We start from the raw sequence: 13,270 nt of genomic DNA, 5'->3' as shown, positions 1-13,270 counted from the left end.
ATAGGTCTTCAGAACGGCCACACATTTTTCTGATGTCTTTGGAGGTGCTGGACCAGAGACCTTCCAACCAGTCTCGGTAGGTATTGTTGGATGCAGTCAGCTGGTAGATGCTCCCTGGATGACCTCCACAGTACTTCAAAGTGAGTTTTGTCAGGAGGGGAAAAAAAATTAAAAAAAATAAAAAATAATTAAAAAAAAAAAACTTTCCATTTGTTCACAGTCTTGATTTATTATTTTTTTTCACCCACAAGCATTTTTTCTTAATGGCGGTGATTACAAGTTGCTTCTTGACAGATTGTCCTCCTGCGGACAGATTCCAGAAGTCGGTAGTGCACTGTGGAGGCATGGATATCGATCCTTTGTGATGCCATGTCTCTCTTGATATCCCCACTTGTTTTTCAGGGGTTGATTATACTTATTATCCAAATTAGACATCAGCTTGGCATGGTTTTCTTTTTTGTTCCATAGTGTCCTTTCCAGAAAATTTCTGTTGTACCTGATGATTTAAAACGCTTTTACATGGCCGAGAAAATCGTGCGAGATTTGTGCATTGTGAGATACAAATCTCAAACGAATATAAATCCCATTCAAAAAACTATATACATGAGCGATTTCTTTTGTGCATCGCAGTGTGGGGAAAATTTTAAAAAATTGCAGCATCTTTGGGTATTTCCTCGGAATGCCTCGCCCATTGTTTTCAATGGGGCCAGAAAACACACTGCACGGTGTGCACATTGGGAAACACTTGCTGATCCGATGACGTGTACTGAGGTGATGGAGGGCGTTTTTGACACAAATGTCTCACATCCATGGGTACATCATATGTTTCCAAGTGAGCTTGACAAAGGCCAACATGGCCGAAACGTTGCCTGTTTTTCTGTGATGGGGGAATAAAACTTTGGATATCAATTTGCACCCTGGATGCTGCCGAAGTCTTTTTTCATTGCTATATGTTTCCAAGCGCAATATCGGGTACAACCTTATCAGTGTCACAATTCTTCAAACACTTCCTAACCAACTACTTTTCAGATTTCCCAAATTATCGCTTCAGTAACAATTTTGGAATGCTTTTGAGGAGAGAGCCATCTTTACACCACAAAGTAAAAAGCATGGAAAACACAATCCAATTTAAATATAACTTCAGCCCAGTCTAATAGAAGCTTTTTTTTACCACATAATACGCAGCACTTGGGCTAGACTCAAACGGGTGGACTGGTTTCTGTATGCGAGAGGCCGCAGTGGATTCCGGCTGTGAGTCCATCTGGCAACCCTGCATACCTGAATTCTCAGTACTGCAGGTGTCTGCGGTCGCTCGCCATCAGTCATGCGCAGTATAGTTTTCTTCAATATTTAGCATTTCCGGCGTCATCACTTAGATAATTGCGTGTGTGCTGCAAGTCAGACATCAATGGAGATCGTCCGCGTGGAGTCCACGGCTAAATAGAGTATGCTGCGATTTATTTCCCTCTATACGCAATTCATATCCAAGAGTGTACATGAAAAAGCGAAAGTTCATGCTGCGCATTTTCCTGCGGATCCTCCCCCGTAGGGACTAACAGGAATTTACAGTGGGACATTTAAAATGCAAAAGATAGCCATTGCAGAGTCCAGACGTGCACCAGCCACTGACTGGGAGAACACAACCTTCACTTGTATACCCCTATTCATTTACACAGTACTGTATATAACAACCTGCCGCAGTTCCATCCACGTATATCGTCCATGATCAAGCACTACTCAGTGTGAGCTGAACTGAATCTCTTTCTGTCCCTTTAATCTCCTTTAAATACATGTCTGTATGACCCGACGGCTCAGCACCTCGGCAGCAGCTATGTGATACAGCCGTGCGTGACACTCCGGTGCCCTGTCTAATCCTTCTCACTAAGGGACACAGAGCCAGTTCAAAAGGTGACAGTAGGATGGCGGATTAAGCAGGTTCGGATCTTACCTTTTTCTTCTCCCATAGTAACTAAAGGAGGAAAAGAAAAAAAAAGAAAAGAAAGATTACAACATGTCAGGCAAGATTCTGACTTCAAAGTAAAGATGTTCTTTGAAGTTAAAAAAGTAGGTATGAGACAAGTCGTAATTGGAAAATCTCCTGTACAATTTATAGTTCTGAAGAGCAGGTAAACGAAGAAACTATTAAGACTCATGATATGCCATTATGTGGGATGATACAGTCATAACTAGATAACGGGAAAATTACTGTACGGGGTTAGATAATCAGCGCAATAACAGAAAAGTAGATAATGAGATGAAATTATAGAAAAATTAGCACAGTGATTATATGCACGGGTAAGTATAAAGGGATTTATGAGAATATATTTATATATACCACATTTGATTGGTGTACTGTGCCTCCCCAGCAAGTCTTAAGGCCCATTTACATGCAATGACAATCTTCCAAACGATTTAAAGATTTGACAGTTTTTAGCGATCGTTTTGCATAAAGTGTTAATGGACACTAATATCGATTAACACTTTACCAGCTTCGTTTGCATGTAAAAGGGCCTCAGGAGCGGTTTGCATGGGCTGTCAGCAGAATATAATGTAATCTCCGACTCCCGAGAAGAACACAGTGTGTTCCTTGTTAACTCTCTCCGGCTGAACGATGGATTTTAGGCTCACCTTAAAATCATCGTTCAGCCAAAGAGTGAACGAATGCAGTGTCTACACACAACGATTATCACTCATATGCCATTGTTTGAATGAATTTTGAGCAATAATCATTGCATGAAAATGGGGCTTAAAAAGAAGTGATTGGAGGAGTGAATTGTGTGACAGTGGTTAGACACGTTTATCCACTTTGCACTTTGTTAATTGACCAAAATAAACTATTACCCCTTTAATTTTGAAAACATTCTAACATCACAGCGTTTTGCCTAAATCTTTTGCACAGTTTTGAATATATTAGCAGGATTGCAGTGTATTCTATCAGCCGATCAAAGTTGCTGAAGTTTCAGCCCCCAGTGGGGGGTGGTGGGAGATTACGGAAAAATAATGCTGCAAACTGCGCTATTTTCACGAAAGTTGAAGCCAGTTGTACCTTTTTGCTGAAGATCCTTCTGGCTGTTGTATAATCTGGTTACACGTTCCATTAGTTCCCATTTTTCACAGCAGCCCTTGTAGTTCACAAAGTTCCTGGCTAAAATCTCCTTTAACTGACGCACAGACAAGGATTCAATGTCATCCAAGTTGCTTATGTCCGAGAGCGAGGCTCTTTTTCCAAGCACAAGTATTTCTTCTGAGTCTGTGGACTATGAAAGGAGAACAATGAGTTACAGAGGGGAATGTACCAGTGTTAAAAGGGGTTGTCCTGGAATTCAGACATTTTTCTATTGAGGAGTTCTCTTCCAGACAGGCTCTTAATAGATAGTCAGAAGTTTTGCACTCGGACCCCGAGCACCACTCTAAGTAGGGACGGTGCAGGAAGCAGACTGTGCAGACCTTTCCACAGTGGCCTGGTTTGGATCTGCAGGCTAAGCTCCTATTAAATTCAATAGGAGCTGCGCCTGCAGCTCCAAACTGAGTCAATGTAGTCGGTTCGGCACAATTTGCTCCCTGCACCGTCTCTGACTGTGGTGTTGGGAATCTCAGAGACAGATCTCCGCCAATCATCTATTGATGACCTATTCTGAAGACAAGTAATCAACAGAAAAAAAATGAAATGTTTGAATTCACGGACAACCCCTTTAATGGAATGCCGTAATACAATTGTATCTAGAAACCACAGCTTGAAAGACTATGGGCGTGTTCACGCATGGTGGATTTGCTGCGTATTTTCTGCAACGGAAAAATCCACAGCATACCCGCAACAAAGGGAAGATTTTGCTTCAGGTCCACAGTAGGTTTCAGTCCTTCAGTTGAAGGGAAGAAAGATATATGGTTCGGAGTTGGACATGGATTTTGGTGCAGCTTAGATGTGGATTTTTTCTGTTGGAGGAAAATCCGCAACGGATCCACCAGGTGTGAACGCACCCTGAATGACGTTACCTCATCCCCATCATCGGCCTGGTCATTTGTCAGTACTTCTGGTCCATCTACTGGAGATGAAGATATGTCTTGGTTTGCCTACAGGAAGAAAAAGATTGAGAAAACATTAACACATGCAAGTTCTTCTACTTATATTTACAGACTGATAACGCTGTAATAAAACGCAAGTACAAATTAGAAGTTTTAATGTGCGGCATCTGGTAGAACTAATGTAATTTCTAACACCACCAACTGAGCCTAGGGCAACTGGAAATGGAATTTATGGTACATTATTCTTGCTCATTCTTGTTCACTTGCCCTGTCGGGGTTCCATCTTTAATGTGGGATGACCATTGCCCATAATCGCTCTTTTGAGCAATTACGATGGCAAATTGCATTCCATGTAGAAGTACCCTTAAACAGGCAGTGGCTCATTGTGAACAACTGCCTGTTTACTCTGAATGGCACCAAAAGAGATCTCTTGTGCTCGCCACCTCCATTCAGTGTGAAAGCACAGGAGTAAGAATCACCAGGCTGGCTATCAGGAGCTTAAAGGGGTTGTCCTGTGCCGAAACGGGTTTTCTTTTCAATAGCCCCCCGTTCGGTGCGAGACAAACCCGATGCATGTGTTGAAAAAAAAAAACGGATAGTACTTACCCGAATCCCCGCGCTCCGGTGACTTCTTACTTACCTTGCGAAGATGTCCGCCGGGATCTTCACCCTCGGTGGACCGCAGGTCTTCTGTGCGGTCCATTGCCGATTCCAGCCTCCTGATTGGCTGGAATCGGCACACGTGACGGGGCGGAGCTACGAGGAGCAGCTCTCCAGCACGAGCAGCCCCATTCAACACGGAGAAGACCGGACTGCGCAAGCGCGTCTAATCGGGCGATTAGACGCTGAAAATTAGACGGCACCATGGAGACGAGGACGCTGGCAACGGAGCAGGTAAATGAATAACTTCTGTATGGCTCATAATTAATGCACAATGTACATTACAAAGTGCATTAATATGGCCATACAGAAGTGTATACCCCAACTTTGTTTCGCGGGACAACCCCTTTAAGCACCCAACAGTCATCCGGTATAAAAGGACCCTTAGGTGCAATATCACACGGGTCATCTCCGTATCTCACTAGATAATCTTTCACACCCTTATTCTTATTTGCACTGAGGCTCAGGGCAGCTAAGAAGACATGATCTGTATCCTACAAGCCTGTCTACTGTAATTCCTTGAACACCGATGCAACTTCCACAACCAGGAACACATCCGCTAGGCATCTGAACGTTTTCATACTAAACTTCAGGCATCACAATAAGATTATTGCCATAAGTACAACATTCATTCTCTGAGGTCATTCAAAATGACTGACAAAAGGCTAAGAGTTCAGAACTGCCCAGTCCATCACCAATATTGCTTGAGGATCTGAACACTACAGTTATCCTAAATGTCAACAAGGATACTATAGCTCATGGGTTAAAGGTGTTGCAGCATGTGCATGCCAGATGGAACCATGCCTCTACAGCACCACCTATTGGAAGGCAGCATTCCTGCAAGTCAACATCAGACTTTTTAACAAGCCTTGTGACAATGACTGGGACTTGTGAGCCAAAGCTAGAATCTTCTCCAAAGGAGGAGGTAACCTTGTACAGACAAACCGGTTCAGGGCGATTACCCATCAGTGTGCTCTAAGTTTCTGGCTTGGCTAGTGAGAGGCCTTCAAAGGTGCTCTCTCCATGGAGAAATGTCACAATCTTACTAACCGATAGAATAAAGTTATGTCATCTTCACCACAGTCGTAGAAACAAGGCCCCCCAAAGATGGTGTAATTCTAGGGTTTTTTCCGAACATTTCACTGCACTTTTTTTCAGGTTTTTTAGTACATAATATGGTTCATTACATGGTACCACTAAAAAACACAGTTTGTCCCACAAAAAAAACAAAAAAACACCTCAGACAGCTACGCTGATAAATAAAAGCTATGATTTTTTGAAAGTGGGGAGGAAAGAAATAAAAAGAGGGGGGGGGGGGGGGAGAAAAAAGAGCTGTGTCCTTAAGGGGTTAATAAGATTTGGAAAACCCAATATTTGTCTCAAGGAGCACTAGCATACAAGCACTATATTCATTTCAACCGGGAAACAGTAGAAAACACATGTAATTTTCTAAAAATGACCACATGTGTAGGCGCTATACAGGAAGTTAAGATGCTTTTCATAGGCCTTTCCATCATTGCTCACATAAGATATAAGTGGGTAGCGTCGATTTAAACCTGTAATTAAGGAAAACTAGATTCCAGAAACATTATACATGACTCAGAGTCTTTTTTATTTTTGTCTTCATGCAACTTCAAACTTTGCAAGAATTTACAGGAAGATCATACTTGAGTGCCAAGCACGGTCATATAGAGTCTGGTGGTATACAAATCATCCTTATATACAGCCCTCTACGGCTCTGTTACCACAACGCAAGCCATAGCAGTCAGTCAGCGTTCACATTATGTCACCAAGAATAGCACAGCGTCAATGGAAACCCCGAGAGCGTCCCTGACAGGGGCACATGGGGTCCGTGCCCATTCAGGACATTAGCTCCACAAACTCTTCCATTACTTACTGTTGGAATGTCTTGTTCTGTGCATATTTCACCCGACCCGGTCATTTGGCTGTTCAGATTAGATGGAAACGATGGAACATTCGTCACATCCGAAAAGGAAACAGGTCTTAGAGTCAATACAAGTTGTACCAGGTCTTCCTTCTCTCGACACAAGTCTGTGGGTACATCTCTCATTGATAAATAGTCCCGAAGATCTTTTACTTTGAGTCTGAGTAACTCCTCTCGGGAGAAAGAAGTGGAGCGTATCCTCCGGCACAGTTGACAAAGAGGTAGGCTGTCATTTAATTGTGTTACACATGTTGCGCAAAAGTTATTTCTGCAATCCATGCAGGTGTTCTATGGAAGACATCAGATTTTAAAAAAATGAACCCCAGATGTAAAGTGAAAGAAACAATCTAAATAAACATAAATCCAAGTGTGGGAAAATATATATATATATATATATATATATATATATATATATATATATATATATATATATATATATATATATATATATATATATATATCTTTTTTTTACATTTTCTTCAGACACACACACCCTGGTGCACGCAATGCATTCTGTTTGTCCCATTGTATAGTCACTTTACAAAACATGCGAGCCTCCACACAATTACATGCCATGTTAACAAGGCTGAGGACGCACACACAGTAACCCGATTGTTAGGAGGGTGGTGAAACAATACATGGCTGATGTGATGACAACTTGGGTCAGCAGATGACACAGCAAACAAAGTAGTATTTCTGCAGAGAACGCTGTATGTTTTGGGATGCAGCTCACATAATTGGATTTACAAAGAATTTCAGGGCACAAAGGATTTTTTATTTCGTTAAAAGGTGCTTTTAGATGGGACAATTATGGTGCAAATGAGCGAAAGTGAATAATCATCATTCGGTCTAAACACAAGCCAACATCCGAACAATTTTCACTCACTTTTCATTAGCCATTCATTCTGAAAGCATACAAATACAATTTGTTGGCTGCATGATGGTCATGAGCTAAAAGGAATAGAAGCTTTAGCTGGAAATTTCATTTTTCTTCTTTATGTATTTTAGGCTGACAACATTTTTGCAATAAGGTTTAATTAAAATGTTTGCAGTTTTTCTTCTGCAGCTCCTACATATCACTGTATATAGAAACTGCAGTCCAAGTCTCAATAAGAGATCCGTCAGTGAGGCTGGCCGATTAGCTCATCTGTACTTATCAGCTAATTCATGATCACAGCAAAATAAACCCTGTTCCAAATTGATCACTTGATGTTCAGTTTCATTGAAAATTATAGGGGGGGGGGGGGGGTCTCTTGCGGCCACAGAGGTCAGACATCCTTTGATTAGCTTCTATTTGGAACCCTTCTAATAAAAAAGGGATTGCCTTCAAAAATGAGACAACTCCTTCAGGGTGGTTTCACACTCGGGGTGTTGTGCAGCAGATCTTCCATTATATACCCAATCACTATTGAATCCACTTATGGCTTTGGTGCAAAATACTGCCACCAAATCCTGTGTATGAAAGCCCCACCTCCTGGAAATTTGTGACCCGTTTGCATACACCTTTATTCTGCACTTTTACACGTACAGATCTGGCCACTTACTTTCCTACTGGTGCTCTGCAGTCTGGTACCACAAGCTTTACATGTTTCTGAAACTGGAGGAGAAGTTCTGATGTTCTGATTGGGGTGATCACTTGTTCTTGCACTTTGAGGGATCTCTTCGGGCTCCGTATCTACACACAACCAGTTACAGCATGCAGCCCACATAATCACACCTGCTTAAAAGAGATTGAAAGTTTGAGAAATCTGCAGAGAAAAAAAACTGCATATAAGATATTTCACCTGCAATGGATTACATCAAGTTTAGACTTAAAATGACCTACAGATGTAGCAAAATGTAACTCAGTGCTGTTAACTTGCCGCAACCACTTATTCTATAGTAACACAATAAAAGCCACTGAAAAGCTATTAAAAAGGCAAGAAACATTTCTATGCCATAGTATATATTTAACATTTTAAGTTGAGCTTTGGAGAATTTCTGTGGTCATTATGGTGATCTACAGATGCAGCAAACGTCTGTCACACAAAGTGTAAAATAATGTGCATATACTTAAAAAAACGCAATTGATTTCCGCTCATGGGCATGAAAACCCACTTTTACATTGCATGTATTTGCTGCGGAATCCAGAGGTGTATTCCCACTCCGGATTCCGCAATGCAAATCCAGCCGTGTGCATTCGGCCTTATATAAGGTATTAGACTAAGCCGCATAAAAGAAACAAGAGTACACACATCACTTTACTTCTCCTTTACTCTTCCTGCAATTTCATGCGTACTCACTGCATTTTTATGCATGTTGCCAGAACACAGTGGGTAAAAAAAAAGTGACATCATTTGAGTATTGTTTGTTTTGTGCGTGTGAAAAACAGTGAACGGATGCGAGACACATGTGAAACCCCCCCCCACACAGAAACTACGCAGCGAATATGGACATATACGCAGGACAAATAGTGTGATATTCACGCACAGAAGTTGCATACACTACATACCAATAATAAAATTGGATGTTTCGTGTGGATTTTGTCGCAGAATAGCCACAGATTTCACCCCGGGTATTGCTAAGGCTGAAATCGGCAATGAAAAGTCAGCAGAAAGAAATTACCAGGCTGCAGATTGACAACAGGTCAATTTCCAGGCAGATTATTTTCCGTAACATGTGGATCTTTTCCTAAATCTCATGGACTTCGCCGTTACTGTAATTCACAGAATTTCACACGGCACATCTGCAGTGTCTCCGCCAAGTGTGAACATACCCTTAATTATTATTTACTCCTCGTGACCTAAAAATGCAGAATGAAAATAATATGGGCGGCTTTATGGGCTTCGGTAATATATATTGTAGAACAAACTTTTGAATCCCAAGCCATATCAGCTGATAGTGAAGGAGGTGCATGATATATGATATATATATAATTTTTTTAAATTTTTTTTTAACACAGGGCACTTATTCAATTTGTTGATAAAACTAGCTGGAAGTGATTCTATTTAACACATTATAAAAAGCATGTAAAAACTCACCCAAAATCGTGGTACCAGACTCACAGGCAGACTAGTGTAACAGAAGTAACACAAACAACATCTTACACTGTAGGGAATTCCATGTCAAAATCCATGTTGGCCAGAAAACAAAAAAATGAAACCATGTGACAAACTAACTTTATCACGATCACGGTGACAATGCAGTTTGCAAAAAGTGTTGAAGAAACAGGAAGAGACTTTCAGATGTTGAGAGGTGCAGCACAGGAAATGCTTGGAGTAACGTAACAAGTTATATGCATAAAGTCCTGTTAATGGCAACCTCACAACACACCAACTGCTGCTTCACTCGGGGGCTTGTCTAAGGACAACTACAACTGAACATACACTCCCCGATCTCATGACTTCTGCATCCTTATCAGCACTAAGGCGGGGCCCTTCACTCCTTACTTCCACTTTCCCTAGCACCACATGATCTCCTGATCACTTATGACAACGCACACTTTAAATAAAGTAACTTATCTCAGATGACGTTTCAGAATAAGTTCTCCTGAGTGCACATGAGTAATACTATTATTTATGACCACTGTATGGCTCGCTTATGACATTAATCACATGTTTTACCCTCTGCAGGCTGTATCTCTAATACCCAGTCTTCCCTGAACTGGCGCTACATGGAGAAGAGACCCTGCTCACCCATCTCTCTGTAGCACACCCTCAGAAATAGCATTCAGGACATTGTAGAGCAGTACTGAACAGTGTAGATGTAATCTAGGACTGGATGAAACATAGAAAATGGACAGCAGAAAATGACCGCATGGTCGATCTAGTCTGCCCTTATATTCCTTTTTTTTATGTCTTAGGTGAGATCTATTCCTAACCCACACGTGCTTGAATTCATTTACTGATTTTCCAACCACGTCTGCTGGAAGTTTGTTCCAAGCATCTCCTACTAAGTCCGTAAAATGTATTTTCCAACATTGCTTCTGATCGCCCCCCCCCCCCCCCCCCCCCACACACACACACACAATGCCAGATTGTGCCCCTTGTTATAGTGTTTAGCTTACTAATAAAAAACTATCATCCTGAACCTTACTTATACCCTTAACGTATTTAACCCCTTAGTGAACAGCATATTTTGTGCCTTAAAGGCCAATCGATTTTCATCGCCGCACTGCAAGTGACATAACTTGTTGACATAGCTGTACGAGGGTCCCTTTGCAGACAAGTCCGGGGTACTTATAATGTGTTGTATAACTTTCATTACATGTTTTTTGGGGGAGGAGATGAAGAAAACTTCTAGAAATATCACCATTGTTTTTGGGTTTAGTTTTTACGGCATTCACCATTCAGTAAAAACGTCATAAGAAAGTTATCTGAATCATTATGCTGCCTGCGGCATGACCCCGGTATCAGGTTTCCTTCAAGATGAAAAGTAACCAATATACATAGACCAATAAATTGTTTATATAATAATGCATAATATAAGTCTTACCACGTACTGTTATACGGAAGAATTGACATTGAAGTGACAAATATGAATACAGATGTATTCAAGGCGGATAATAAAATTATAACACTTCCTACATGTACACTGAACAAAAGTCTCAATGCTCCAGATCTAATATTACATAAGTACAGGCCATCAATTTGCAGTGAAACCAGGCAGTGAGCATACCCCGAGGCCACTAAAGCTCAGGAATCAATTTCACGCATTTAATACTGCTAGAGTAGACTATTAACTAGTGATCAATGTAATTAATTTATCACATAAACCAAAGAGGGGGTGGAAACCACAATTTTACTTCAACGGAGAGATGAATGTTACAATATGCAATAAAAGAAGACACAAACATCCACTCATTTTCTTCTGATGTCATGTCCTGGCACAAATATATTGTCAGTATATTCTTTACTAAAGCAGACCCAAAACTATATGTTTCAAAGAGTGGACTTTGGGACTACAAATTGACTTAAAAATTGTCGTAAGCATAGGCCAAACATTCCTAAGTTACTATAGTTTAGCATGGCGAGTTTCTTGTGCAGGGTTACCCCCTTTGGGGAGGGTGCTCCACGTGTGAGTGAACATTATTGGCCAATAAGGCATAGGATTCAGATAACTTTATTAGTTTGCAATAAAATCTATGTTATAATTGCCTGGCTCCCACCCCCTTCCTCCTTTTTTTTCTGCGACTGAATTTGGTTATCATTTTTGCTATGTATTTCTCCTGGGAGAATTACAGGTGTCTGCAAGCCCAAGTATAAATTGACCAAAACAAAAATAGTTAATAGAGAGGAGCTACACGACTACCAGAGACACTCTAAACAGCAATGAAGATGATAGCTAAGCCTCCTGACTGTATAATTCTAGCCTGTAGCTTTTTTTTAGTGAATAAAAAAGGCAATGATAATTACTGTCCTCCCAGCAGGCAGAGATAGTACAGGGTCTAAATGCTCATGTAATTTTGTGCTGATGCATGCTGGGATTACTAGCACAGAATAGTGAAAGCGAAAGCAGGGAGAAATCTCAACATCAAGATGATGGCTGCTAAGTATCAGACAGGAAGCTCCACTACATGGAAGGGACTGCAATATACAGGGGAAACCTCCAGAGTGTTATCGGACAATCAGATCATTGGGGCAGGGATTAAAAAAGGAGAAAAACCGTTTTCATAGGAGTTCCCCTTTAAAATAATAGCTTTCCTTCCTCAAACAGATTTCAGGGAACCTGGAAATAAAGGAAAGAAGTACAGCTCAGAAGGGTGGTGAACAGTGCCAAGTTGATAGAGTGTGGATACTTTTTGTAGGCGCAATATACTGAGGACAAAGAGCTGTTTGTTTATGGATATTTCTTCGATGGATAACGAACTTCGTTCTAGGCCTTGCACCAATATTGTCAATATTGACTCTAGTATGGAAAACCAAGAAGACACTAGACATGCTAAAAACAAAAATAAATAAAATGACTGTTCTGAGCAAAACATGTAGAGCGGAGATGGAATTTACATACAATAGAAGATCCACAGTTTCTACAAAATAAATTCTTTATAGATTTGAGGGGGTACAGAAGGAAAAGAGGGAAATGAGGGTACGGGTGGAACAGCACACCAACATTCTCACAACAATCATGATTGCAAAATTGCATGGATACATCAATGAGTAGAATTACAAAAAGCGAGATTGGGTTATCAAAGGTAAGGGGTAAGACAGGAACGGGGGCCAATCAGTGTCCTGATTGGTTGTCCGGCTGTCTCCCAGTCCTCGGCCTCACAGGTACTGTAGGCGCCGACACCCGCCGTTGAGGAAGGTCAGAGGCGGCGGTCGGCACTTCAGAGCCGCTGTGGGAAGGAAGTGGTGAGTGTTGCAAGGGCTGGGGGAGGGGGGGCTCGGCACTGTGTCATGAACGGAGCTGTTTGCCGGCAGCAGCGGGGCCGGGTGGATGTGCTGTAGCGATGAGCAGCGCTTGGGAGGGGCCCTGCTTATTGAGCGAAGCAGTTTTCCAGCAGCGGGGCAGGGTCCTATGTTTCCAAGTCAGTGTGCATACATGTTCGCCTGCCCTGGATTGTTAGGGATTAGTGTTCCTGTTTGCCTTTGCTTACTTGCTGTCAATGGGTATTAGTGTATTCTGACGCCACCAGGAAGTCCTGGTGGCGTCAAGATTGAC

General features: G+C 41.5%; 1 protein-coding gene across 7 annotated transcripts in view; it reads right to left on the bottom strand.

The window, feature by feature from the left end:
• RFFL (ring finger and FYVE like domain containing E3 ubiquitin protein ligase) overlaps positions 1–13,270 on the bottom strand; it is a 42,452-nt gene that overhangs the window by 4,041 nt on the left and 25,141 nt on the right. For 2 of the 7 annotated variants that reach the window (XM_066576175.1, XM_066576219.1), the window contains exons 2-6: positions 8,173–8,345; positions 6,581–6,916; positions 3,994–4,071; positions 3,047–3,257; positions 1,949–1,969 (exon numbers count right to left, since the gene is read on the bottom strand). In XM_066576175.1, coding sequence (XP_066432272.1) covers positions 1,949–1,969; positions 3,047–3,257; positions 3,994–4,071; positions 6,581–6,916; positions 8,173–8,337 — 811 coding nt within the window. In that variant the 5' untranslated portion in view covers positions 8,338–8,345. Of the gene's footprint in view, positions 1–1,948; positions 1,970–3,046; positions 3,258–3,993; positions 4,072–6,580; positions 6,917–8,172; positions 8,349–9,232; positions 9,411–9,648; positions 9,976–13,270 lie in introns of those variants that run through there. The other 5 variants (XM_066576200.1, XM_066576209.1, XM_066576192.1 and 2 more) reach the window with 5 other exon arrangements.

Source organism: Eleutherodactylus coqui, chromosome 1 (assembly GCF_035609145.1).
Source record: "Eleutherodactylus coqui strain aEleCoq1 chromosome 1, aEleCoq1.hap1, whole genome shotgun sequence".
Lineage (NCBI taxonomy): Eukaryota > Metazoa > Chordata > Amphibia > Anura > Eleutherodactylidae > Eleutherodactylus > Eleutherodactylus coqui.
This window is presented reverse-complemented; position numbering and strand designations above follow the sequence as displayed.